At 46.3% G+C, this 27,691-nt stretch overlaps 1 protein-coding gene across 3 annotated transcripts in view; it reads right to left on the bottom strand.

Moving 5' to 3' along the window:
• Window positions 1-27,691, bottom strand: part of FBXW7 (F-box and WD repeat domain containing 7) — a 97,480-nt gene that overhangs the window by 67,285 nt on the left and 2,504 nt on the right. The window contains exon 2 of one of the 3 annotated variants that reach the window (XM_078601125.1): window positions 7,456-8,283. In XM_078601125.1, coding sequence (XP_078457251.1) covers window positions 7,456-8,283 — 828 coding nt within the window. Of the gene's footprint in view, window positions 1-1,482; window positions 4,753-7,017; window positions 7,430-7,455; window positions 8,284-27,691 lie in introns of those variants that run through there. The other 2 variants (XM_078601129.1, XM_078601127.1) reach the window with 2 other exon arrangements.

Raw genomic sequence — 27,691 nt, 5'->3', positions numbered from 1 at the left:
GCAGATTAAGTGTATTCGAGAGTCCATGGCATTAGCTTTGACATTTTAAAATGACAATGCATCAAGCGAATACATGCGACTCTAGATATGAACACGAAGCACTTTGCGCTAATTTGCTGTTAATATCCGAATTTGAATTGTGGCGTAACGCATTCAACTGCACACGTACATCTCCACGTGAAATGTTCACCTCGGTTAAGTGAAAAACTTTGAAGCAAACCACATTTTGGAAGGGTCATTGGGAAATCCCTTCACGTTTTGTTTTTGGCATTGCGCTCACAAACGGCTGCGGCACGGGTAAAGGGTATGGGGGGGGGACTGCTGTGCAAACGTGATGAACACAACGCTCAAAATAGAAGCCCTCACGTCCATCTGACTAAATCAGGATTTGTCTATGCACCACATGCGCGCACTGTAATGAGCACGGTGTGCGAGCGTTTGAGGTTTCATTGTATTAAAAAAAAAATCAAGTGCACGGGTGAAGTTTTTTTTGTTGCTGCGCTACTATGAAATCAGTTCAGAACAACAACTTAAAATATATATGTGCGAACCATCGGCCAAAAGAAAGTGGATTGTAAATGGGTCGCGGAAACATATTAAAAAAATGGCTTTTGTCTGGCTTCAAAGAGCCGGCCTAGTCACGACTCAACATGATTTTAATCTACACTGTTCCTGCACAAATGACCCACACACATACACGTAAGAACAGATAAATGGGCGAATATTGCAAAGGCGCGCACGCCGAAAGCTGTCCTTCTCAAAGCTTAGCCGCCAATGGCTCGAAAAGGCAACACCGCGGGAATAAATTCCTTGTGCGTTTAGAATCAAACGATCCCAAAGACGGTCACTGATCTGAATGCCATTAAGCACTGGGGGGGCCACAGTCTGGAAATTAGATTGCGGTTCATCGAACAAAACAGATGCTGTTACTAATATAAGCTTGGCGGAGGGGGAAAAAATGCCATGGCGGCTCTGTCCACTCATGCTCCAGTGCTCACGACACGGCCAAATGTTGCTGGGCAAACAGTCCCTGAAGATCTCATGAAAAAAAAACCCCGGGGCAAGATGAAAAGCGGGGGGTACGAATTATTTGTTTAGTTGTCCCTTCCATGCTTTGACATTGGTCCACATTCGACGTAAATGAAAATAATCACAATCTTACAAATCTAAATTAAAATATTTGTAGATACATTCTTTACAGTTTATCCCCCACACAAACATCAAAGGCAAGGCAACATAAAGAGACATTAAATAAGACCGTGCTGAATATTTTCACCAAAGTGGAAACATGACATCTGCAGTTCGTTTGATTGTAGTGCATGCTACAGCAATATATTCTACCAATTCAAACAATATTTTGGAGCAGGGGGGAGGGAAACACAGTTTCAACCAAGTGAAATAACAAATCACACCAAGGTAATGACTTAACAACACCGCGCTGTTTTGTTCATTCGAAAATGTCAATACACAGCAGGGGCTTACCTTTTTGAAACAAAACGGAAGGACGTGCACAAAGATGTTGATGGCGATGCTCATCTTGTAAAGTGGTGTCAGCCTCTGACTAGAGAGAACAACTTGACCCTGTCCTCAATTTACACAAACTTCAGCGCCTGATAAAATACGTTGTTTAACCCACTGGGGGTTTTGTTTTTCTCTTCTGCCGTTTTGCCAGAGGTCTTTGACGTCAGGAAAACCAGTTAGCTGTGGCGGACAGGCTCACAATTGAGCACAGTTTATTCCCCGCTTGCCCGCCTGGCTGCCGATGCGCCCGTCCCACCACTAGGCTGCGACGCATACGCTTTTATCTAATGCCTGCACCTATGTCACGCCCCCCTTGGCAGCGAAGGCGAAACACGAGCACCCGGTCAAATTAAATATAGCAACCACACTCTCAAACACAATCCCCATATCGCTACCTTTCATACGGCCCACTCAGCCGATGGCCGACCGATACATTTCCTTCCCCTTCCCGAATCTCTGTTGTAGCGTAAAACAGACGCCAAATGGGGCTCGGATGCCCTGGCAGCTGCCTCAGCCTTACTGGGTTATACCCGTAATCCCAGGGGAGGTTGGGGCAACCGGGCCAAGCCCCAGCTATTCTGCCCGTCCCAGGAATTTGTGTCCGCCGTGATCCCCATGCGCTGCTCGAACTGCGGGAGACCTGCAGTGGCCCAGGCGGGGAGCCACGTCACCTCGGACTCTGTTGGCCCACCGTGGCTGGCGGTAATTGAGAGAGGCACGGGATCGGATTTTACGCGATATCTCACACCGGGCCTCACACCTCGCAAGCCTCATGTGAAATGACATAGCGCAAAGTGAATATACTTACTGATGGCTAAATTAAATTGAGAAGTTACCCGGCCGATACGAAAAACGTAGTTTAAATTATAAATAAAAAACTACAAATAAAATAATAAGTGCTATATGATTTTTTTTTTATTATGTACGCCTTGTCCAAATGTAAATCAACATATGTTGTAGATTCTGGGTTTATCACCATTAAAAATGCCAAGATTAATCATGCTTTTAAAAATTCTGTAGCTCTGCTAATAAAACGATCCATATCACAATCATGATCAGTCACGATAAACTCACTGCCAGATGAAGGGCTCCCCAAGCAACCACCATCTCTCATGGCCTTGCGATGGAAACGAATCCATCTAGCAACCTGCACACGAGCCGATTTAATAGCTCCATCTCCACAGCGAACGTCCGCTCAGACATGTTCCCTCGTTTGAATGCCATTCCATTTTTAGGCTCGCCCACCGATCATCATCTATTCTTGCGATGTGTACTGTCCAACCCCACCTCGTAGTCAAGATGATATCTTGAAGTTGCACGTGCTGTCTAATCCCAGCATTTTTTGTTGTTTCTCTCAGTGGGATTTACAAACATGCACCTCTCCAAGCTCTGTTGTATGCTTTTCTGACCCATGGCACATTGACAACCCGTCCCTACTGGACAGCTGTAAACAGAGAGCTCCATAGCTCATTGCATTCCTCCAGCACAAATAAAGATTCTGATTTAGACCGATTAAAAAAACTTGCTTTCTCAATCATGTATCCTTTCAACAGTCCATTTTAAGGGAGAGTGGGAAAACTGAACTCCTTAAGATCCAGCAATCTACTCCTTACTTGATCACCACATGTGCAAACACAAGGCAGGAGGCGAACCACCTGTAATGCGGACGCTCCGATGCACTCTAACGAGGTGACGAGCACGGTGGTGACTCAGAGCTCGGCTGCTCACCTGAATGCTGATGTCGGTATCGGAGGCCCTGCATGAGATTTAGTACACCTTCACAATCCTTTCATGCCAATTATGTGCCATCACCGCAAATACAAAAAAACATAAGCACATTTTAAAACCTGTCAAAGTGGCAATTATATTGGCCTGTGAAAAATGTCTCTTGCGATAAATGGAGAGATTGAGAATGCTGTATGTGGATCACGTGCCACATGCACAGCAGCAGGTTTTCAGTGCTTCACTGCACAAACAAGATCCTGCATTACGGCACTGCAGTAATGTGGAGTTAGCATTTACATCACGAAGACGCCCGTCATAACCTCCCTCAAAAAATGTGCCTATGTTGTCTGTTGGTCTGGGGGGCACAAGAAAAACGTAGCAAACCCAAGTCTCTCCCTGACGTTGAGATTTATGTATTTGAGCTAATCGTGAAAAAAGATGAAAGAGATGAGATTTCTGCCAGAGAGACGTGCATGATCCACCTACAGTGGAACGATCATCCGGTGGTCTGATTACAGTAAGTGCTCCCTACATCAGCAAAATTGGCTCGGCTCCCAATGTAGGCTCCCAATGTATTTATTACACGTAAGGTGAGCCAGACGTTGAATTACGCAAGAAAAAAAATCTGAATTTTTTTAAGGAAGGCATTTATTTACAAAAACCACCTTGGAAACTGTGCATCGCTCCTCGACTTTGTGGGCTTAAGAATTCAGAACAAAATGTGTATTATTTTACGCATATAATCTCTGCATTTATGTGTGCATCAGCAATGTGTTTGTTTGCACAGCAGCCCATTTGCTGGACATACCTCGTTGCTGTAAGAGAAGCTGCTTTGACTTATTTTGTTTTGAGTGTAGTTCGGTCAAGATGGATTTCACTGCTTTGCCAAAACAGGCAGTCGCGTGAATTAAATATTTGTGCAACGAGACTCCATTAAAGCCCATGCAAGGCATCTGGAAGAATGACATTATTTTTGGTAAAAAAAAAAAGGATATGACTTCATTTAGTATGCAGGGCTCATGACCATGACAACACGCCCCGAGTGAAGTAAATATAACCCTGTACAGTGTTGTCACAGCCACCCTACCCCGTGACCCCTCTTGTCTGAATGACATGCCCTCCTCCTCTCAAACAAAATAATTGGGCGAGCCCACATTTATTATCCCGATATAAGTCACCGAATCATTTACTGTGTGGTTTTCCATAAAACTGTGTTCCTGTGGTGTATAATTTTTGTTTAGAGGAGGTCAAAAACTGTCTGCTTTTGTGAGAATAATTTCCCACATCAACTCCCGTTGCCATTACTTCGTGAGCAAATTATAAGCAATGCTGCATACGACAGCCACTCATTTTCTAGTTTTGCCCAATTTTAATCATGGCAGTATATTTTTAGCCTTCCTTTTTTTTGTTAAAAAAAAAACCCTGAAGGCTGCAGATTTGCAGGCAACAGGCAATTACTCACGCTACACTCTCCGCCCGGGCAGGGGGCGACGGTCAGAGCCAACGCCTTTCTCAAAGGCTCCCCCCCTCCCCCCTCCCCGGGGTCCAGCAGCCCCACCAGGAGCAGCGCCGGGCACGACGTGGCTTCTCTCGGGGGGCCCCCACAATTCCACTTTTAGACATGCGCCGAGAAACCCCACCCGGGGCCCAAAGCGAGGGGTGGACAGGCGAGCCGGGGAGGAAGGCAGCTTTTGTGTTCATCCCACTCTTGTGGGCTGGCGGCGGGGGTTGCAGTGAAAGAGTATCCACGAAATATTTACGGTGCCGATAAAAACGCACAAACCGTGAAGTGGAGAACGCGACGTAGGCCATTCTATTAAGCGCTGGCCATTTTCCCCTCGCCGTCCTAATATGCGTAAAACATAAGCTAATACCCCGCGTGTCGGTGCGCCGCGAGATTAAGCCTCGCTTACGTAATTAACAAAATGGCCGGGGCAATAAAACGTGGTGGTGTCCACCGAACAGAGCGGCGGTCCAATTACGGGGAGTTGTGGGCCGGAGGCGATGGGCCCACGGGCAGGGCCGAGAGCGCACGGGCCGCCCGCTGGTCAACGTGCACTTCAGAGCTCCTCCTCGTCGGCTGGCGGGGGAACAATTAGTCTGTGGCTGGCATGCAGAGCGGCGGTGCACGAGCCACCCGTAATGAGCCGGCTCAACAAAAGGTCAGCTCCGAGGCTGTAATTAAAAAGCATCAATATGCGTGGGCAGCTTTATAGATTTCCTAAGAGCTGCTAAACACACTTATAACATTCGATTTTGGTGGCGTCCTTTTTTAAGCAAAGCCTTTGAGACGGCCTTTATGCTGCCGAATGCTTGATTTAAAGAGAACTACGCCTTTGTGACTGGGAAGGGGAGGTTAAGTAATAAGTCGTGCAGCTGGCACACTCCGCAACCTAGTGGGCAGTTTGGTCCTGTCCCAATGAACCGGGAAGCCAAACAAGCTGTAATTCTACACTCGATGGAGCCCTACCGCCTTTTCCCACCGCTCCTTCACACCCTCCCATGGTCCCCCGTCTGCCCCTTCATTATGCTAAAAATACGGGTTTCCTCCACAACAGCAGATGGTGTGGAGTTAAAAATGCGTACAATAAAACCACAATGCCGGTGGCTGTATGTGGCAGGATGTGGTGGTTCCGCATCAAGTATGGAAAAAAGATTTTCGGTCTTTTAACTGAACACAATAACAAACACTGTGGGCACGCAGCTCAGGCACTGTTCGCATATAACATTGTCTAGGAATATAGAATAATGGGCGTGGTGATTTTTTTCTAAATTCTTTCATGTTTGGGCCAAAATTCTCACACTGGCAGGCACCGTTGATCAGCCCCTTATGTCTGCTCCACCCATAACCAGAGTGCAGTGTTTATCACGTTTATCACAGCGCTCAGTGAAATGCGCAGCGGATGCGCCCATTATCCATAAAACACCCAACTCGATAAAAGGCAGCATCGCGGTCGATGCTGCCCACGGTCAAGCTCTATGCCTATCAAAAATTACGTCCAGCATAGGGGCGATTGAAACCAAACACAAATCGATCAAACGCTATTAATTATTGCCAGCGCCTCTCCTCCACCATTTTAGTGTCCCTCCTAAATCTTCTGTACAACACTCTCCATTTCACGTACTTAATGTGAAGTGCACAGCCGCGATTAAAACCACCACCAACCACCACCACCACCACCACTTGGGCTTGCAAAAAATTCAGCTGAAGTTGCAGGTTGTCTCGTCGCTTCTGTGAGCAGCAAAACTGCTTATCTCAATATATAAATTAGCTTAGTGTGTGTGTGCTTACCTTCCCAGACCTATCCTGTGACCAATAACAACCGGATTTTTACTTCTCCTTTCTTACATTTCTTTTTTGCAATCGTTTCATCATGTAATATTCCAATAAAAGAGGACAAACAGCAGACATGGGTGTAAAATGACAATAACGTTTAGCGTTACAGGCAATAAAACCACAGCTCAAGATTAGCATTTTGATTGTTTTGATCAAGGACTCGGCACTGCCACACACGCAGCAGCCACCAGGGACACAGTCATTCAACGGGCAGAGCGGCTGCACTCACCTTTAGCCGCTCACTTCATAGCTCGTTAACCCATTAGCGATGCCGACAGCCAAGTGTTGCGTAACGAAGAAAATCCCGGAGCACGACATTCAGGTGTGGGTGCGTGTGGCCCCCGCCGGTCACCACCACCACCACCACCAGTTGACCGCGACTTCTCCGATGGTTGCCCCATGCTGCTGCCGCTGCAGAGGCGTAAACAACCTACCTTGCCGTCGCCGTCTTCATTTTCGCCACAACCCTCCGGGCGGGGCGTGGGCAGACGATACCACAAGCCGCACGGCCGCTGACAACAACAAGGGCACTGAAAATCCCCTGGCGCGGGGCTACCACGCGGCACACGGCTTCCGTCGAGCACTAAAGTACTTGGGACATCTATTTTAGACGGGGGAGGGGGGGGGCTTTCAGCAGTGCTATAGTAACTGCAAAACGCACGTTCGATGCACCCCCCTTTTGGTCACAGAACGCCTCGGTGTCTTCCGAGAATTTGCTTCGCCACCGACAAGACAACACAAAAACGAATTTCCTCCCATTTCTAACAATCGGCCCCTGTTTTGCTCTTTGCCCATGCCACATGTTGAACAAGGCGGCACTGGCGTGCGACGAGATAAGAAGGCAAGAGCAGCAGTGACGGCGGTGGTCTCACCTGGCGGAGGCGGGCGTTGGCGAGCGCCTGCTGCAAGGTCTCGTTCCGGCCCGCGCCACCACCGGCGCCACCCACGCCGGCGCCGCGCTCGCCCTGCGGCGCGTTGCCGTTGGCCCCATCGTCCATGCTCTCCTCGGCGCCCTCCTCCTCCTCGTCCTCCTGCATCTCTTCGTCGCTGTCCTCCTCGTCCTCGTCGTCGTCCATCCCCCTGCGGTCCCCCCGGTCGTCGTCGTCGTCCTCGTTGATGTCCAGGCTACCGTCCTCGTCGTCAATGCTCACGATGCCCTCCTCCCTCTCGTTGACCCCTCTGATGCCGTGCCCGTTGTGAATTCCCCTGTAGTTGTTGTTGTTGTTTTCTTCAGCTGCGCCCGCGTTGTTCCTACTGCTACCGGGCTGCTGCAATTCCTCCTCCTCCTCCTCTTCTTCCTCCTCCTCCTCCTCCCTGCCCTGTAGTACCACCGCTTCTTGCTCGTCGTCGTTGTCTTCCTCGTCGTCGTCGCCATCCTCGTCCTCGTCATCATCTTCATCCTCGTCATCTTCCTCCTCCACCGCGAGGTGGTTGTCGGCGTTTTCTCTCCTCCGCCTGCCGATGCCTCGGCGTCCCCGGCCGTTGAAGCTGGCGCCGCCACCGACAACGCCGCCCCCGCCACTCCCTCCGGCGCCGGCTGCCCCGCCGCCGCCCGCGCTCCCGCTAGTGCCGCTGGAGCCGCTGCTGCTGCCGCCGCCGCCGCCACCGCAGGTGAGCAGCTCGCGGTTCATGTCGAGCACCCAGCCCGCGATGCCCCGCACGCGAGTCAGCTCTTCTACGGACTCGAAGCCACCCAGCTCCTGCAAGCACGCACACAGACGACGCGCAACGCACAAGCGTCACCCGCAAGCTCTGGAGAAGACTGTTGTTGTGGGGGGCGAATCATTTTATCGAGCACCCCGTAATGTTTATCAACATTCTCTGCCTGCTGCTGCCGACACGTGACACGCTTTGATGCTCTTTTAGAATGAGTCAAAGTTATGGATAGTGTGTTAGGAAGACGTAAATGATACATGTGTGTTGCTAAGAATGGAGCCCGCGTTATGAGGAATCTAGTACGCTCACCGCTGCTCGCTCCACACAGATCCTCTGTGTGACTATGTTGGCTGTTGGCGCAAGTGCTGTTTGCGAGCACTTGTTAAGGTGGACAATGCACTTAAAGCTGTGGCGAGGTCAGCACCATGTATCCCCAGTACACTAGGTGTGTCATGACGCATGGATTCATATTAAAATGGATTCTTACGCTCACAATACATGCATCAAATTATGCATGCGAGAATCAATTAGTTCAAATTCGTACACGTCGTATGTAATGGGGTCACGTGACCCCTCCAGCCATTAGAGGCGCAACAATCCCCATAATGTAAAAAAAGTATCGATTCTTGAATCAAGTCACAACCCTAAATCGTTACCATTAATTGAAGAGTGGGGGGGGGGGGGGTGGATCATTGCACGCATAACCTACACGCTTGCACCAGGTACTGTTTTAAGACCGAGTTTACCTAGGAGTGGACCAGAACAGGCTGGGATACCACTTGCCATCGGTGTTATCCAAGCCTAACCCACCGCGCCACTCTTCCCCATGACACACGTAGATGCGCAGGCAAGGAGCGCAACATGTGCACGGTCAACAGGCAGGCAGACCAGTGCCAATACAAACTATCGTGGCTTTAGATTATTCACCGTTAGTCGACATGGGGGCCAATCGGATGAAAATAATATGTTTACCGGCTCATTAAAATTTTAACGTACAGCAGATCATAGCAAAGTTTAACTCAATTTCATTCAAAAACCGTACGGCATGATACACGCATGTTATTCACGTGTGCAGTGACAGACTGAAATGTCCAACAGTGAAAAATCTGTTAGAGCTAGAGATTACGAAACAGGCAATGCTCATGTTTACTCATTGCTGTGTGGTTAATCAAAGGCAGTGCTCTCGATTAATAATGTTTTTAATTAAATGTATGCAGTATATAAAATAATTGTGCGTCCCATTTCAAAAGGTAATGAACAGCCTGACGGCAAGTCATAAGGTAAGAAACCACAAACAAATCCAATTTTAATAATTTCAAGCCAGAATCAAGTAGTTTTCAGAACACGCGTTTGCAGACAAAATTTGAGCCAAAGCGGAAAGCAATAACCTTCGAAGACTGCTGGATAAAATGTTCATTTTTTCATTTTACAGCATGTTCGACATCTGTAAGTGGAGAATTATTTCTCTGGTGTATTGAGTGCAAGCTACTACATTACAAACATACAACACTCATCTTAAAATGTGGGTCGGATGTCAGAACAGGAACAAAAGAATAGGTTTCAACTCACCTAATTTAAAAGCATGGTTCACCTGTTATCCTGCTCTTCAAAATATTCCACATTATTGCTACAAAGAAGGTTGAGGAATAAAGCCATAGCATTCATTGCCAGTTACTCCACTAAAGACACAAACTCAGGAGTGAACTGACCGTTTCATACTGGAACCTTTGACAACCCACTCATCTCAGGCCACTGCTCTCAGTCCAGCCTTGAGATGTGGGGGCAGTCTTTTATGATTCAGACAGTCAGTGGATCTCAACTGCCATTTTAGAAAAAGAGTGCTCCACTTTACCAAAAAATACATGCTTTTATTCCACACATCCGTCGCTCATTTGCACCGGTCGGCATAATCAATGACCAAAGATTCCCTAACAAAGACAAGAAGTTTCCAGACATGCTGCACAGACAATTCTGTACTTAACAGTGAAGCGGGAGAACTCAAATCCTCTGCATATGAGAACTGTTCCCAGGGGGACAAAAAAAAACTTTTCCTCAACTTCTACTGGGAAATCTACGTGAAGAGGATTTCAGCAGTGATGCATTCACTTCAGTTTCCTGCTAAGGCACAAAGCCACACGTGTGACCCAAGCAACCAGGACACTCTGCCATGTGTGCCGCATAAAAAGCAGCCCAAAGCAGTGCATGATGAATCCATGGGGCTCACACTTTCGAAAAAGGCTGTCTGTTCATGAACTATTAGAAGAACTCTGCCCTTCTTATAAAAATGCACTGGCTCCCCATCTCCTACGGTGTCTGTTCAAGCTCCTTACGCTAAGTATATTAACCTCTTCATGGCCTTGCCCCACCGTACCTCGCTTCCCTCAATCTCTCCCACTACAGGTAATCCCCGACTTACGATGGAGATGCGTTACGACGACCCCATCGTAAGTCGAAAATATTGTAAGTCGAAAATGGCCTAGCCTACCCAGGAGTCTTACAGAATGGTGATAATTTAGCAAAAAAAAGCAATTTACAGTACCGTACTGTATAAACTATATGAGTGCAGTACATGCCGCGCGAAATGTAAAATATTTTACAATTTTGTCGTATCGCCATCGTAAGATCGAAATATCGTAAGTCGGACCATCGTAAGTCGGGGACTACCTGTACTCAGAACTGTTCCCACCTCTCCTTGCGCACAATCCCGTTTCTGCTCCTTTTCCCTACTTGCCCCCTTGCACTAGAACAAACTTCCCCTCCACATTAAGCAGTGAGAAGCACCCTCCCCTCCCCGTGTCGAGTTTCCGCTCCTTCCTCAAGACCCACCTCTTCTGCCTGGCCCATCCTTCCCTCCATCCCTAGGTACCCCCGTAATTCCCGTACCCAATAACCTCGCCTCCCCATACCCCATCCCTATTCACCATATAACTTTTATCTAACCCTCGCTGAACCACTCGTAACCCTTGTAAAGCGTCTTGGATCAAGGCGCTATATAGAAATATGATAAGAATGTTCTTCGCGCACTTGGCCCTTTTTCTCTCTCCACCTGGGCTCTTTGGCGATACGGCGGCAACGTTGCCGACAACAGCCATCTCCGGTCCGGGGCAGAGCACACGCAGCCCCTGCGGCTGCCTGCAAGCGGCACCTACGGTGTAACTTCACAGCCATGGCCAGCTGCAAACGAACAGCCCCCAGAGCCTTCGTGGTACCATTGCTGTTTTAAGTTAATGTGTAAAAACAACACGGGGGGGGATGCTTTGCCTTGATGGAAAAATGCCTTGCCAGTTTAATTTCCTCCACACATTTCAGAAGAAATTGTCGCTCGTTACAAATTCTGGGTCACGGTTTAACCAATTAAATGCCATAATTGACTGTCATGGCCGACAGGCAGACAGATACAACCATTACGAATAACAAGTGAATAATCTCAATAATGACGCAGTGGTTAGAGCACTGTGTTATATGAATGGATACAGCAAACATCAGTGGCGAGTGATATTTGAAACCGGCCTGCCCCTACCAACCTGACATGGGCAGTAGTGACAAAAGGCTATAAATTGTAATCTTAGATGGCTAACAGCAGTAGACAAGTAGGTAAATCTTCTCCGTAATAAATGAATGAGGAAATAACCGACTGCTCTCCGATTGTTGTCAAAGGGTAACCAAACTTTAAAAGATGTATCACTCCCCACACAATGTTCGATTGCCTTGTGACTGCATTCAGAACGTGTGACCTTAGTGCCCCAGAGGGTTAAAATCACTCTGCAGAGGAGCACTCCATAACTCAGGAGACGCATTCCCAGGCCGTCCGTGATGTTGGAGGCAAAAGTCAGAACATTTCACTTATTCATTTCCTGTATATCTTTTTTTTATACGAAAGTCATATGATCACTTGAGTGCCCATATAGTTTTGTTGGACAGATTCTGTGGAGATTGTTTTTACTTAATGCTGTATCTATATTTAATTTCGAATAAAAGGCTCCGTTTCTTTTCCTGTCCAGAGGAAAGGAAAGCAATACAGTTCGAGACGCTTCTAATGTGATTAAGGCAAAGCTCGCATCTCATTGCGCACTCACAGCAGCTCAAGATTTACTTATATTAACAGCCATTAGCTGAGAGCAGTTAAAAGGCCTTACCCATAAACAGCGCCAGTGTAGCTGTTTTCCAGCCAAGACCGTAACCCGTATACCCGCAGCCCATCAACAGCCTGTGGAAGCACGGTTTTGGGTGACTGAAATAGGAAGGGCAAGGCAAAGGCCAGTGTTTGGAAGGGACTCAACTAAAACAAATTAACACCTGCCCCCTTTCGCAGTCGGTAAATCACACAGCCCAATTTATTATCAGATCTTCTGCAAGGGATCCCCTGGCCATATCGATGCGACATGAGCCGGTCGAGCAAGCAGGCGGGTAGCTGCCCGCCCTGACTGACTGTGAAAGGGCTTGAGAAGGAAGAGTAAGATATTGTAAAAAAACACATATTACAATAGAGATGAAGGAAAAAAAACACCATCTTGGATGCGTCAGGACATCCGCTGAATTTTAACCACGCGGCCACTGTAAACACGTACAGGACAATGGGCTGTGGTGGTAAAAAACAAATTATGAGTGGGATATGAGCAGGGAAAGGGGGGGTGCTTTTCTTATTTCCAGGAAACAAATCACAAAGGCATGCATCACAAGTGTCAGTTTTGTAGCCCCCAGGGCCTCACTTAATTCAGAGGCATCAAAATAAACATTAAACCCAAACACTGCTCCACAACCTTGAACATTTCAACTCAAGGTGGCAGCCACAGTGACATCAATTATTACAGACAAGTGAAATGGCAACTGTAGGCTATACACATGTTCTTCCCCCCCACGACAAGGTCTTGCTAAAGATGCATTATTGATAGACCAGAAGCAAAGCGGCGACAGCGCAGAAATTCTCAGTAACACTTTCGTGTGCGTAATTAAAGACCGGGCACCACATTCAAATTGAATACACGGTGCATTATCACTTTCAAACAAACATAAAATAAATATCCAATCTAGTGCACTAAAACACCAGCAAGTTATCCTGATCAAAAACAGCAAAATTATGTGCATACAAGGATAAAGTAAATCGCTGAAAGAAGCTATCACCCCTTCGCGAGACCGTGAGAGATGTTGGTAGCTTGGGAAGGCCTTCATCCAGCAGTTGATAGATCATGGCTGATAATGACAAAGGAATAAATGAAATCACTGAACGAAGACCATCACCCCAATTCTCAATTACCTTGACGCCACTTATACTGTAAACCTTGCCCATGGTTCCAAGCTGCCTCCTCTTCAACCGAGACAATACGTTCAAAAGAGTTACGAAAGAAAACGTCAGCCACGTGGAGTGGGACCGAGAGGCACGGCAAGGCCACGTCTGCAACGGCAGCGATGACGTGCCGCAGCCTGTGAGTCGTGCCGGCCCAAGACCAACAGAGAGCAAACGCTGGTGGTGAACACAGCCGCACACGCCCTCTGTCCCACCCATCAAGTGCCCGGTACGTCCCCCTCTGCAGTGCGTGTGTTTTTTTAAGGGCCCTTTTTTTTGGTTTTGTCAAAGTGTGAGCGCAAGTCTTATGCTTGAGCTGCCAGTGAACTCCCTTTCCCTCACCCCTGCCTGTCTAGTTCACCACCCCCCCTGTCCCCGCGGCATTCACCATCTCCCTTGCCGGACCGAAGCCCCTGGCGGCTTTGCTCCTGGCGCTGAGACCTCTTGTGTGATTGTGTACACAGTGGGTGTGCGCCGCTTTCTGGGCGTTTCAGCAGAGTTGGGGACTGCGAGCCGTTTAAAATGAGATTGTGGTGTTTCTGAAACCATTAAATATTCAATGATGGGTGTGGGTTAGGTAGACAGTGGTGCTGGCTCTCTTTCCCTCCTCACTGCTGCTGCCATTATTATTCTGCCAAGCAGCGACAAATGAAGGCCCCGTATACATCCTCTTTGCATTTCAATTGCCAACTCTAAACACACTGGCGTTGAGAGTGAAAGAAGAATGTATCAATGCGGCAACATAAAAAAAATGAACCCATAAGTATTTTTTAAAGGTCAGATGTGGCCATGACCATATGCCAATATTTGCAGTTTGCTTAAAATTTGAACAAATGGAGAAAGAGACTGGAGATGGTGTCAACTCACGGTAAACGGTGCCCAATCCCTACACGTCTTTTGTTTTGAACGAGATGAACCCAAGGAGCACACGCCACACGAGTAAATATTATTGTGCACAAGCCAGCGGCTTCACAGCAACCTTCAGTTACAGCAAACACATTAAGCGGAACAAACCCGACGGCCAGACAGAAAATACAATCAGTGGTTTCCCTTCGATGGTTCATTTAACCAACCCTCTGAATCCAGCCACCTCAATCCAATCTCACACCCTCTTGACACTACCCAGCCACCCTATCCACACCCACACGACCACTCCACAATACATTACGACCTCCCATGGGGGTTCTCATAGCACATACGTACACTGTACACTGCATAAATAGCAGCGCAGACCGAGACGTGAATATCAATAATGGAAGATACTCAGACACTGACAAAGAACCCCGTATAGCCTTAATAGAGTGTTAGGGCAAGTGCTGTTAGCCAGCACCCATGAAGGCCTGCGTGGTATATGAAGGGCTGGGTGAGCAGCACCACACCTGACAACATTTTTCTCCCCAGTGGCGATGTTTACACACCAGACCAGGTGGTCATTTGAGGCTGAATCAACCTAGGGGAGGCCCAGGACCAGTTCAGATGTTCGTCATCGGTGTTGCCCGTGAGCGGGAATCGAACTCGGCTTGCCAGGGTTCGTAGCGCAACGTGCTAATCGCTACACTGCCGCTCCCCACAAATGCTCAGACAAGACACACATGATTGAATTCATGCTGTTGATAGTGAGTGGCCAGAATAGTCTAAAGGGATGAATTGACACACAGATTAGGTCACAAATTATCATAATAACGATACTTATCCACGACCAAAAAACTACGAATACACCCGATCTCGTCAAGTCGCAGACGCTTAGCAGACTTGAGCCTGGATAGAATTTACATAGGCGACCATGATGCACAGCAAGTTGCTGCTGTAGATTGCTGGAGCTATGCGGTAGGGATCAGAGGGCAGTGCAGAAAAATCCATGATTGCACTGTATCCTATGCTTCCAAGTCTCTTCTACCTGCCTTGACCTTACAGACGAGTTTGGTGAAAAGAATGGTCAAATAAACTCCACAACCCACATGACATTGGGAGGCCTTCATCCAGCAGTGGACTGATGTCCTGTACACGTGCAAACGTAACTTTAGAACAGTCTGGAGAGCCAAATTATGGGTTTTTAGCGGTTTTGAAAAACACGCCATGTGCAATTTTAATTACACGGAAGGTGAAATCATCTTGCAACTTCTCCTTCACCCAAGCCAGTGAATCCTGCCAGCTGGTAGCTACATGCACGCACATGAGCACATATGAAGAGCTTATGTTACCTTGGGCATGATCATTATGGCAATGACGTAGCGATACAGTGTGAAGCTCACGCGTCAAGGCTGGCTAACATTTCCGTGCTGTTTTTCATGCCACCTGCCGGTCCTGCCATGGGCTATTTGTAAAGTCTAATTGTTGTTATCATCACCGTATTATAATTATTTGTATTAACTTTATTATTTTCCACCCCCGGAACAATGGCAGTCAGCCTCATTTTTAAATCCTGATAAGAAATAACGTAAAAAAAAACAACATTGTATAATAAATGAATAACCCATAAATCTCATGTGAGGAATTTTAAAAAGGCATGAAATTCCACTGGGTGAGTCCTGTAATGAAATCAGGCACGGTGTCGAGCTTGCCAGTGGCAGCGATTCCCGGAAAAAAAGTATCGCTGCACGTAAATTATAGAAGCGGGGGGGGGGAAATTTATAGATAATTTATAAATATTTACAAAATAAATAAATAAGAACAACAACAAACGCGGGGAACCTGCACACAGCAGGATTCTGAGGGGCACATCAATTATGCAGAATCCTCTTCAAGCATCTCCACAGATCATTTCCTGGGGGGGGGGGGGGAGTTGCTATTGATCAAGGCAGTGGTCACATTAAGGTGACTAAGGAGTCTAAAGGCGGACTTGCAAGGGAGGAGAGATGCTCGCTACATTCTATTATCCCGGCAAGCGGCAATAGTGTTCTAAGATAGCGGTAAGGGCAACCGCGGAAAGGCGGCAGTGGCGCTCACAAAAACCGGGCTTCGGGAAGGCGTGTTTAATTATGCATGCCGGACGTTCGAAACGGGTTTCAATTTTCGGATATTACACACAAAAAAAAAGGGAAAATGAGAATGATGAAATTTAAATATTATCTTAATAACCTCTTTCAAAGAGAACTGCTCAGCGAGTTTAAATGCAAGACAAAAACTGTAGGTTACAAAGCCTTGGAGAATCACTGTTTTCAAGTTTATTACTCATAGAAATTGTGTGTTCTAATGCATTTAATTTAAAAAACCTCAGGTAATTATTGATATGATTTACAAATACAAATAATCTAATTATAAATACGCTTAATGAAGATGAATGATTATAGTTAATGGTTATACAGGAGTGTGAGCTCCATTGCACAAGCTGTACCTGACATCATGAGAAGACCATTAATGTAATTAAGAGATGTTAACTTTCAATACATTTTTACACTTAAAACAGTACTTGAAGGGAGGCATACTGCCCGCCAATGAGTTAATCATAAATACACAGGTTACACTGAGATCAGTTACTAATCCAGAAGTTGAGGAAATTGGCACAGCCAATTTTTTGATTTCACATCCTGACTTCTCTTATGACAGATGGGTATCCTCCAAACCCAAACCCAACCCCACAACTCCTATTCCACACAGTTACTTACATGTAATACACTACTGTAGTGCAATCGATTTTTCAGATTATACCCAGAAACTAAAAATAAAACCACAAAAAAAACAACATCAACTTAGGGGAAAAAAATATTAAGTTACGCGGCAAAAAAAAAAATTCTGGTTAAAAGCCAAACTGGCTCAACACCCAGCTGCTGCAAAGTCTTTGCTCATCAGCTTAACTCGATTTCAATTGTTTCCAAACTCAGCCAACAACAAACACAAATGAGCTTAACAAGGAATCAGCGGTTAAGGCGCTCGGGGTCCCTGCGCGGCTGGCGGTGGGACCAGGCCGAGCGACAGGACCGCCAGGGAGCACGGGGCACGCCTGCCGGGGCGGACAAGACGGCCGTCGCAACAGCAGCAGCGGTAGCAGCGGAGCCATTACCTGCAGGCCACCGCGCTTCCTGGGGGAGTGCTGCCGGGACGAGGAGCTGCCATAGCGGGACAGCAGGTCGGCCAGCCACGGCGTGCGCCTCAGCTTCTCCGCCAGCGCCGAGATCACGCTGCACCGGCACCCGCACATCAGCAGTGCCGGCTAACGCGTCGAGGTGGCTCCGTACCTCCCCCCCGTCTTCAAGCTCCCAACCGTTCCGTAAAGGCACCAACACCTTTATCTTCTGCTCTACCCGACTCTCTTATCTTCAGTAATGTCTTGCTTTGCTTATTTTATGTCTCTCAATGGCTCTTTATTACACTCTTGCTGCCATGCTCAGCCAAGAATGCAGGACGGACCCGTTCCTACCCATGAGCTAGCAGCCTCACCAGCACGTCCCTTCCCCAATCAATCCCATCCTCTCCGGTGCTCCCAGATCCCCCATCACTCTTCCCGCGCTCGCGGTGTACACGCGTGCGCCGGCTTGATTTACCCAATCACGCATCCGGCGCCGGCCAATGCGCATCCATCTCGCCGAGGAGCCAGCTGTCCCCCAGGAAATCTGCTGCTGGCAGCGGCGCTCTCCGCATCAGCAACAAGGCCTTTACATTTCATCAGTCAATAAAAAGGCCTCGAGGTAGACTGTCAATGAAAGCGATACGGGGGTGGCTCCGATTTACAATTCAGAGCCCCGCACGAGAGGCAGCACGCAGCGCATCTGTTGTGGCACCGAGGAGCAAACAGTACAATGCCGCTGGAGCCGGTAATCCCTGCGTCCACTTCTTGATTCGTTTTACCTCTTGCAGATGAGAAATCCCCCAAGGATCCTACGATCGATAAATGAAGCGCGGATAAAGCGCCGTGCTTACAGCTGGTCAGCCAGATCGGCTTGTGAAGCCGTTAGCAGTGAGCCTCCGCACAATCCCACGTCATCTCTCCCTGTGCCGCCCATTTTCAGATCAGAGGGCACGGCACTGACCTTTGCATTATTTTTTCTTTCTTTGTACCTTTGCACCCTCTTTGTAGGCAATGCCTCTTTTCAGCGGTCCCACAAGGTGAGGCTAGCACGGCACCGTTGTACACCAAGAGCATTCCGTCATTGCGAGAGGAGAAAAAAAACGTCGTCACAAATTGATGGATTTGATTTCTGTGCGACCAATCACAATGGAAGGACCTCACTACAGCATAGCCAACGCTTTCCCTCGCACGTGCATGCAGAAAACCACGACGTAATAATTGCCTCCGACTGCCGAGACACCTTCGCCAGCAGTGCACAATCATCACTGCAGACCATGGAGTGCAAGGACTGCACTATCTGCCGAGTGAACGCGGTATACAAACCCCGTGCAATGCATTTGCCCCGTACCAATAATTGCACGAGCTCATAGAAATCTGCAGTTGGATGCTTTGCGCAGGGTTGATGTCTCCCACAAAGACAACCTCTGCGATGCCACTACCAGTGTTCTGCTGTTGGCCAGAAAATAACCACAATCCCAGCACAAATGCGCTCTGTGATGATTACTTCAGAGATGCAAGTACATTGCATCACTTATTTTTGTTATGGAATGACAATTTTTTATGAGCTGTAAAATATATGCACGTTGTTATACGTATAATATTACAGCATTGACAGCAAGTGGTCTTTCCCTGCATAATTGCCTGCTCCCTTTAGCAAGCAGATGCTGGATTTTTGCAATAAATTCCTTTCTGCAATCTGAACTTTGCTTTTCTTGCAGAAATCAGGTTGTAAATCAGTCTATGTGTTCCTGTAAACGGCGCAAAAATAAATTGAGTATTTTCAATGGACAATGCAGGGACTGGAGCATTTAAGTTTCCAGCTAGGCTCTTCAAAACACATGGCAAATGGTTTATATAACAGAGGACAATGTTCAATATCACACCATTAAGCACATCGCATGACAGGTGTTTCTTGTGTGAAGCCAAAAAAAAATTTATTACCTCTGCTGACAAAGAGGATCCAGAAGTGCTGTTAGGATAAAGCTAGGTCAATGACTGATGGTAATATCTTGCTGATCAATGTGCTTCTTGTAAGCAGCATACACGTTCTTGTATTTATCCATCCGCTCTTTAACGTGACTATTTGAGATGGCTACAACATTTGCACATCATAACAATTATCGCCTCTCCACATGTCACAAAAATCTATGAAATGATGTTTCAATTTTAAATTTTAATTAGCAAATGATATTTTTATGAGCTTGTTAGGGAAAATACACATCTCACATTTGCATGAAGCTAGCCAAGATTTATGGCTCGGAATTATACCACTGCCTCATTCAGAGCCAATGCTAATGTAGCCTCCGGGTAGGGGCATTGCGACTACCACTCATAATCAGGATAATTTATGGGAAAAGCCCTCCTCATGAATTAGCGATGTTCATTAAAATGTCTCTTTGTCCTTGATATGATCCTGGACTTGACCTTAACGCCGCAAATGCCAAAACAATATGAACAATGATTTTTATATCTATAATTCAGTCGGCCGTTTACAGAAGGGAAACCCAACTCAAAGCCTCTTCACTTTAACCTATCCCAGCGGAGAAATAAACAAAGGACGTACATAATAAGCAAAATAAATGCGTGCGATCTGTGGACACTGTAAGGAAGCCACTTGGACGACCACATTGGTCTTACAACCATCTTAGGAATTCTTGTTCCAGCCTCCCTTTGCTTTCCTGGCAATTCAGAGGCTGGGGAGGTGATCCAACAGGAAAAGGTCACCGCTGTTCCATCCCTTCTCCCTCTCCAATTATGGCGCTAACCATACATCAGCTAAACCCAGCGCTATAATGAGCCAGTCATGGAAACGGGAAGAAATACGAACTATCCTACTCTTAAATCACCATATAGCGCGGGCTTGCATGCTGTTCTCTACCTGAACTATTAACTTCCCATACTATAAAGTATTTTTAATGGTACATGCTGTACAGCTGTTTAAATATACAGACTCTGACCTTCACCTTGAGATTAGAGTAAAAAAAATGAATATCAAATAGTCTTTCAACAGAGTGTGGAGCAATTTTGCAATGATTGTTTAATATAATTATCAGTATATTTGAAAACTTTTCACTTTCCCAAACCCACAAATCCTCTAATTCACTTCTTGAATATCATTCAAAAGAGTGTTATAACAAATTTTCGAGCCGTGAAATGCAATCATTATTGGTGCCCGTGGGATTGTGTGCTGCTAAGCAATGCCATACACCTATGGGTCATTTAACACTACCCTGAAATATTAACGCACAGGAGAAAACACATTTATTACAAAATCCCACTCCCAATGGGGCTTCATATATCATACTAACACTGAAAACTGTTTGAACAAAACAAATTATTTGGCGATCCTGCACTGGCAGTGGTGCACAGGCACAGTTAACAAAAATAAACTTACAATTGTGTGTAAATAACACTGGCTTAAAATATATAATATATGGGCAATGGCGCTTCTTCGGGCGATGGATCATCGCCCGAAACATCACCGTTATACACTGTTCCTTTTAAGGCAGTGTTAACAAATGTGTTGAGTTGTCTTTTTACTGAACATTACAGCAGCCAAGAATACAACGAAAACTTTGACAATCCGATGAGACACTGCCACAGTATACACTACACAACACTAGACGTTTAAGCACAGTGAAATTGACAAGATAGCAATGCACAGTTTTAACGGTTCATTCATCACATCATCTGTACGCATTCCAGCCCTCGCCTACATGACACAATGTCAAAATCCAGCCTCCTCAATAGGGACACGCCTCTCCATCCTCCCACAACCCCCACACCAACTGCATATCGGTGCCCAGCCGAGCTAAGGGGTTAATCCAATTCGGCCTGCAGCAGAAAAGCAATTACGTGATCAGCACAGGATAATGAATCGCCCACGATGCAGAGCATCATGCGCGTCACGTACGAAGGCAGCAGCCCTTGGACTCGACAAGTCCTGCAAAGAGGCACGCTGCTGTGCGTTATTGCACTTGGCGTACGGGCGGCGTTTCATATATGCACGCGCACGCCTGCCACCGCGCACAGGTGCTTGGCGTGAGGGGATGGGACACGGGCCGAGGACTGTAATTGCTCCGGTGAACCCGACGATGCCACAAGGGGACACCCGGAGACAAGTTTGGAAGAAGAGAGAGAAAAAAAAACCCCGATGCCATTAACATATTGCGGCGTACGGCTGAATGGGCACAGGTGGGGTTTGCCGAGGAGCACTTCAACTCCTATCATCCGTCCCGGTAAATGAGGACCTACCCTCTGTATACACTGGCATTAAACAGAGTGGCATAAGGCGTGTTATGTCACACAGCCGTCAGCGAGCTTTAATGCATTCGTGACCTCCCATGCTCGATGTGGCACAATCACTTTTAAAAGTCAGGAACTGCGAAATGCCACCGATGTCTAAAACGAAGTGGAATCTTGATGAAACCGAAGCACTGGTGCACGAACCAGATGCTGAGAACATTTAACATATCATCCTCCGTGATGGGACATTTTGGTGAATGTCCCTGTATAGTTAATCGTGCGATATTGTGCACGTTCAATATCGTTGTAAAAAGTTTTAAGAGCCCCTGGCTTACAAGACCATCTCAGGTAATAATTTATAAACGTTAACAGCATTGAGAGCCACATAAATGATGTCCATCTTCAGCAATGCAGCAATGACATATATTCTATGTAAGCACATTATAAATTAACACCACTGTTATAATTTGTATATGCAATATCAAGCATATTATACATTTAATTTGCAGTGCATAATATGTTTCCACGCAAGAAGCTGCTTACAAAGCTTGAAAAAAACACAAAAAACCTCAGCTCATGCAGACCACACTTAATAATTTAACGCACACTATTAAGTACTGAATCTTTGTGGTGCTCATTTTGCGGCTTAATGTAGTCGTAAACTGCTGCATTATTCAACGAAGAATAAATTTCACCACCAAGTTTTTCATTTTATTTACATCTTCCACAGCTCGTTTAGTAAACTGCGTAGCATGTTTTCGAAGGTCACGCCCGGACCAAAAGCGGAATTACACAAATTCCACAAGACAAATTAAATGTAAAAATCAATAGAGCAGGGCAGGATTGTCTGGAATGAGCTAGGAATGGGCAAGAGATGGTGTAGCGGCTAACTTGTGTGATGTAACTTGTGTGGTGTAACTTGTGTGGTGTAACTTGTGTGGTGTAGCGGCTACCTTGTGTGGTGTAGCGGCTACCTTGTGTGGTGTAACTTGTGTGGTGTAGCGGCTACCTTGTGTGGTGTAACTTGTGTGGTGTAGCGGCTACCTTGTGTGGTGTAACTTGTGTGGTGTAGCGGCTACCTTGTGTGGTGTAACTTGTGTGGTGTAGCGTCTAACTTGTGTGGTGTAGCGGGTATCTTGTGTGGTGTAGCGGCTACCTTGTGTGGTGTAGCGGCTACCTTGTGTGGTGTAGCGGCTAACTTGTGTGTACGATGCAGTGGTCGTCGGGTTTCACTTCCAGTCTCCGCAGCCAAAACTTCCAATAATTTAAATTAGGTATCTACATGGAAGGGCCCACCCCCAAGTCAACACAACCGCTAAAGGGGTAAAAGGCGCAGCAGTATGTGCGTGCGCAAGTGCTGGAAAGGAATCACAGCAGCCCAGCCGAGCACTTTGCTGTCAATACCCGATATGTGTTGGGCAAAGAAACTAGTGTTTGCTAGCGGTACCTCACTAAACTGCTGTATAAGGAGTGCACAAAAGAGCCCCTTTCTTAGTTATCCGTTTGTAAAACTGAAATACTAAGGCTTAATGCTACACTATTAACCACCTGAAAAAAAAAATGTCCTCAATAACCTTTACTTTTCAAAATGTTGTTAAAGCACGTTTGAGCGTCTGCCAGGATCGTGACAAAACATTTCAAACTTATCAAACACACATTTTACCTCCACACCACAGTACAGTAATTCAAAAAAATAATACACGGATTTGGTTTAACTGTAGAAATTTTGTTTAAACAAATAGAAATCTGTAATTTTCCAGTTATACGCTGTGTTATTTTAAAGTTAACGTAACCGTTCCTTAAGAACGGCTTGCATTGTCTCATTGCCAAATTTTCCCCGGCTGCAGTCCTTCTCATAACAGCCCTGCTCTCCCCTGTGTTCGCCGTATTGACAAGACGATGAATGTAACTATAGTCGCAGCAGAAAGTTCCTCTCCACTTCACACATTTCACTTACAACCATCCCATTCAGGCGCCGCACAAACGGCCTTTCACGGTGTGAGCAAAGTTCTTCGGCCAGCCTCATCACGAGAACAGATTAGACTGTCCGCATGGCCCCAGCGCGCAGCCTGCCCAATTCATTCACATCCCCTCCACTGCTTAGCAAATTGCTTGCACGCAGCCCGCCTCAACAAGCGATGCTTCTCAGGGCACACCAGACCAGGGCTCTGTGCAGGCCCCCGTCTACCCCGTGCGCCTAGTGGTGGAAAAGAGTTGTTACTCCTCTGCATGCATGCTGAACTTCTTCCGCACCATACGCAGCCAACCGTGTTCATCGGAGGTGTGGGGGAAGGACAACAAACTCAACACAAAAAAACAGTTCTGAAGAAATTCGTTTTAAATCTAGATTTAAAAGGGCATAGCTCCAGTGGCTTCATGTCAGAAGGAAGAACGTTCCAGACGGCCTCTGAAACGGTGCGATGCGGTGACCATCTTTGTACAATGCCTAGCCAAAAGCCGCTGCGAGGATGACCAGAGTTCGTGTGATGGTTTATGCTCCTTGCCGATATCAGCGAGGTATTGTGGTTAATTTGTGGCAAGCACTTTTTGTGTAATGAGTGCGAGCTTATATGTCCTGACAAGACAGGGCATATGCCATTCATCTGACATAGTGTGGTGAAAAGAAAACTCGTGTGCCAGCGACATTGGCATTAAGTGGATTTTCACAACAGGAATGGGTTTATTGCCCGAGGCCACAAGGAAATAGCTATAGGTGCATTGCAACCAGTGGATGTACCGTGGCCTTAAAACAGGATTACACCTGCAATCATAGCCTAATCCAGCACAATCCAGAAATCCCACTCATAAACTCTGCTGGCCATATGTTTATACGCATAAATAGATGCTGAACAGACTTAATATAATATTGTCGGTTTCATATACGCTGGCAGAAATATTTAAAAGGTATTAAACTAACGTATACGAACACTCCATCATTTTTCACGTCAAGAATGCCAATCCACATTAACATTAAGCAATTTTTCCGGAGTGCAAATACATTTATGTTGATGATAAATGTAAATAACCTCAATGCTTAACAATGAAGTGCAAATTATAGGTAAACCTAACATTACAAACCCTTAATAATCTTGTCCACTGCTTTAAATTGTCACGTAAGCACAAACGAAAAAACATTGCACGGTGTTCATTTTGCAATAGTGTAATATATTTTAATTTTGCTGAAAGCTGGAATATGACTTTAAGACGATTACAAACCGCTACATACCGTGCAAGATTCCAACAAAACCCTGAGCAAGGCTTTTCCTTGTTCGTCTGTCGCACTGTGCCCACTTTCAACTGCACCTCCAACACACAGGGTCGCTGTGTTATAGCCCTCGGCAACAAAGAGTTAATTCTGGGCAGGAAAAACAAAGACCTTTGCTACTCGGGCCACTGTTCACTGCAAAAATCCCTCTTTATAATTCCTAACCCATCTCATAATTCTGTAAGTAAACTGAAACAGCCGCTTTGTTCCCGAGAAAGGGCTCTTCCCCCAGCTCATACTGCATTCAGCCGGGCGGCCACCACGGATCCATCAGCAGAGAGATATACAGTGACTTTCTGAAGAAATGTTTGTTTAGAGAGGGGGGGGAAAAACATTTAACTCATGCAACACCAACTTAAACTCAAACTCACCATGGAGCATGAATATCCCCCCCCCCCCCCAAAAAAGTCGATGGCTTTCAGGAATGTTTAGATTCCGAATAATCGAATGTTGCAGTACATCACGGCATTCCGTACAGTAGTTGTATTTTACACGGCATACCTTTTCTGTAAACCATTTTCAGAGACTACAGTGAAGTAAGTGCGTTGCATACCAAGAGCATCATTTTGAGAAGGGGGGAAAAAAACATTCCAATTTCACCGAGGGCAAAGGGCCATTCGCAGTACATCATGCGCAACACGAGCAACTTACTCCGCAACCTCACAGCCTTTCGCCGGGACGATGAGAAAACAATGCAGGTCTCACCTATTACAACAACAACAACAATCGAGCCACCGCAACAAACAATTAAAAAAAACTTTTCGCTCGCACGACTTACGGCGTATAAAAAGGGTTACTTCTTTTTCCTTTTAAAAAAACAACGCAGCGCCTCTTGCAGAATAAAAGGCTACCGTGCCATACACAGTGACAACAGGTGTTCCACACATGTTGTGCACAGGTAACAGTAGGCGCTGTTTAAGTGGGTGGCTCACACAAGGCAGACAGCTTGCCCAGACAGCCCGAGAACCACCCACCCACCCAACACAACCCCCCCATCGTTCCGTTCAGTCGGCGGGGGAATTGACCGGGTGGTTTTCTAGGACCCTCACCACCACCACCCCCCCTTTTCAGCCCGTTTCTAAGGGCTCCTCGCCGAGGAATGCGAGCACCCAGGGGCCGAGGGGTTACGCCAGCCAGGAAGCCGGCCCGAGTGCCCCTCTGCAATAATGTTTCTGTACGGAACGACGAGCAGCGCAGGCGAGCGCCTTTGTGGCAGGGCGCAGCATAGTGTTGCCCCCTCTTTCTGATGCAAATGTCCCCGCTGGGTTTTGTCGCAAGGCCGATAATGTGCTGGGAAAGTGGACACGGAAAAGGAATGCAAACTAAGAGGGGACACGGAGGGGGGGGGGTGCCTCCTGTCAGGGTCGCATTATCCAATAGGCACATTCGGCACTGTGCATGGGGCCTGCTAAAACTCAAGGGCCTACAAACAAAAAATGACCGTGTTTTTTGTTGTTGTTTGTACGATCAACAAAAATGTTAACGAGATATCTTCTTGAATAAATATTTTCAAAGAGCACAGTGTAGAAACAAAGAGGCAGTCAATGTTAACCCGTTTTTTTCAAACGGTGAGAGAAATTAACACCGGAGATGAACTTTTCGAGATGTTTTTTGTTCATAGCAAAATTAGCAAATAGCATCTTCAAATGGTGTTTTTCGCACGAGCAGGCGAGTGAGAGCGGCGGTAGTTAACCATGTGTAGTAGCAGTGTAGCAACTGTAGAAAGTCATCACTTAAGGCCGACGAAACAGAAGTGCCAAGGGCCTAGAAGCAACTTCTTCCAGGCCTGCCTCCTGTCTGTTCCTTGGTTCCCCCTCCCCACATCGAATTCAAATACTTCGTTTTTTTTATTTCGTGCTTAAATAAAAGCAATTTTTGTTCACTCGTTTTTTTGTAACGCACATATGGTTTTATTTTGGTGTGTTTTTCTCTCTCAAGTCCTTCCTATGAATTGAAAAAAGTTGCCTTGAAAAACAAAATCTCATTTTATGGCTGCAATTGGAATTCATAAACTGCTACGTTACACTCAAAGTATGGTATATTAAGGCATTCTAATTATCACTACTTTAAGCAGTATGAGAATACGAACCATCGCTACTTAAAAGTTTCCTTTAAGCAAAAGTTTTAAAATAAAGGCGATCCAAACATGTTAGCCAAGTACAATATAAAAGGATGCAACTACAATACAGAAAAATTTACTTTTGGGTAAAAAGTATTGTAAAGCAACACATTAATTTAAGCCAGCTAGCTGAAAGGCCACGACATTAATGTGTTTTCCCATTCAAACACTGGGGGACACATGGTCATCTACTTAAATATGATTACATTTGGCACGTTTACCATCTTCATGAGTCCCTGTGGTGTAATGTCGAAGCTAGCTCACAGCACATATCGTCCTGAGGCAGTAAGTTCGATACCCTATCAAAGTTTTTAAAACCTCCAGTCCGTATCTCTACCCAGCACAGCCTCTGCTGAATTATCGATTACAACGATTATGTTACAGCTCCTTCAGGGCTGATCAGCAGATATTTTGTTGGACAGTAAAGTGCGGATATACCCAGCTGGCCAGCTCTTTCAACCCATGTTATTAATGTGACAGAGGTTAAATGCATCTACAAAAGGGAGGAAATCTGCCTCCAGAGGCATTAGCTG

This window comes from Lampetra planeri, chromosome 15 (assembly GCF_965212315.1).
Source record: "Lampetra planeri chromosome 15, kcLamPlan1.2.h2, whole genome shotgun sequence".
NCBI lineage: Eukaryota > Metazoa > Chordata > Hyperoartia > Petromyzontiformes > Petromyzontidae > Lampetra > Lampetra planeri.
Note: the sequence above shows the minus strand (reverse complement) of the source record. Positions and strands in the feature narration are given on the sequence as shown.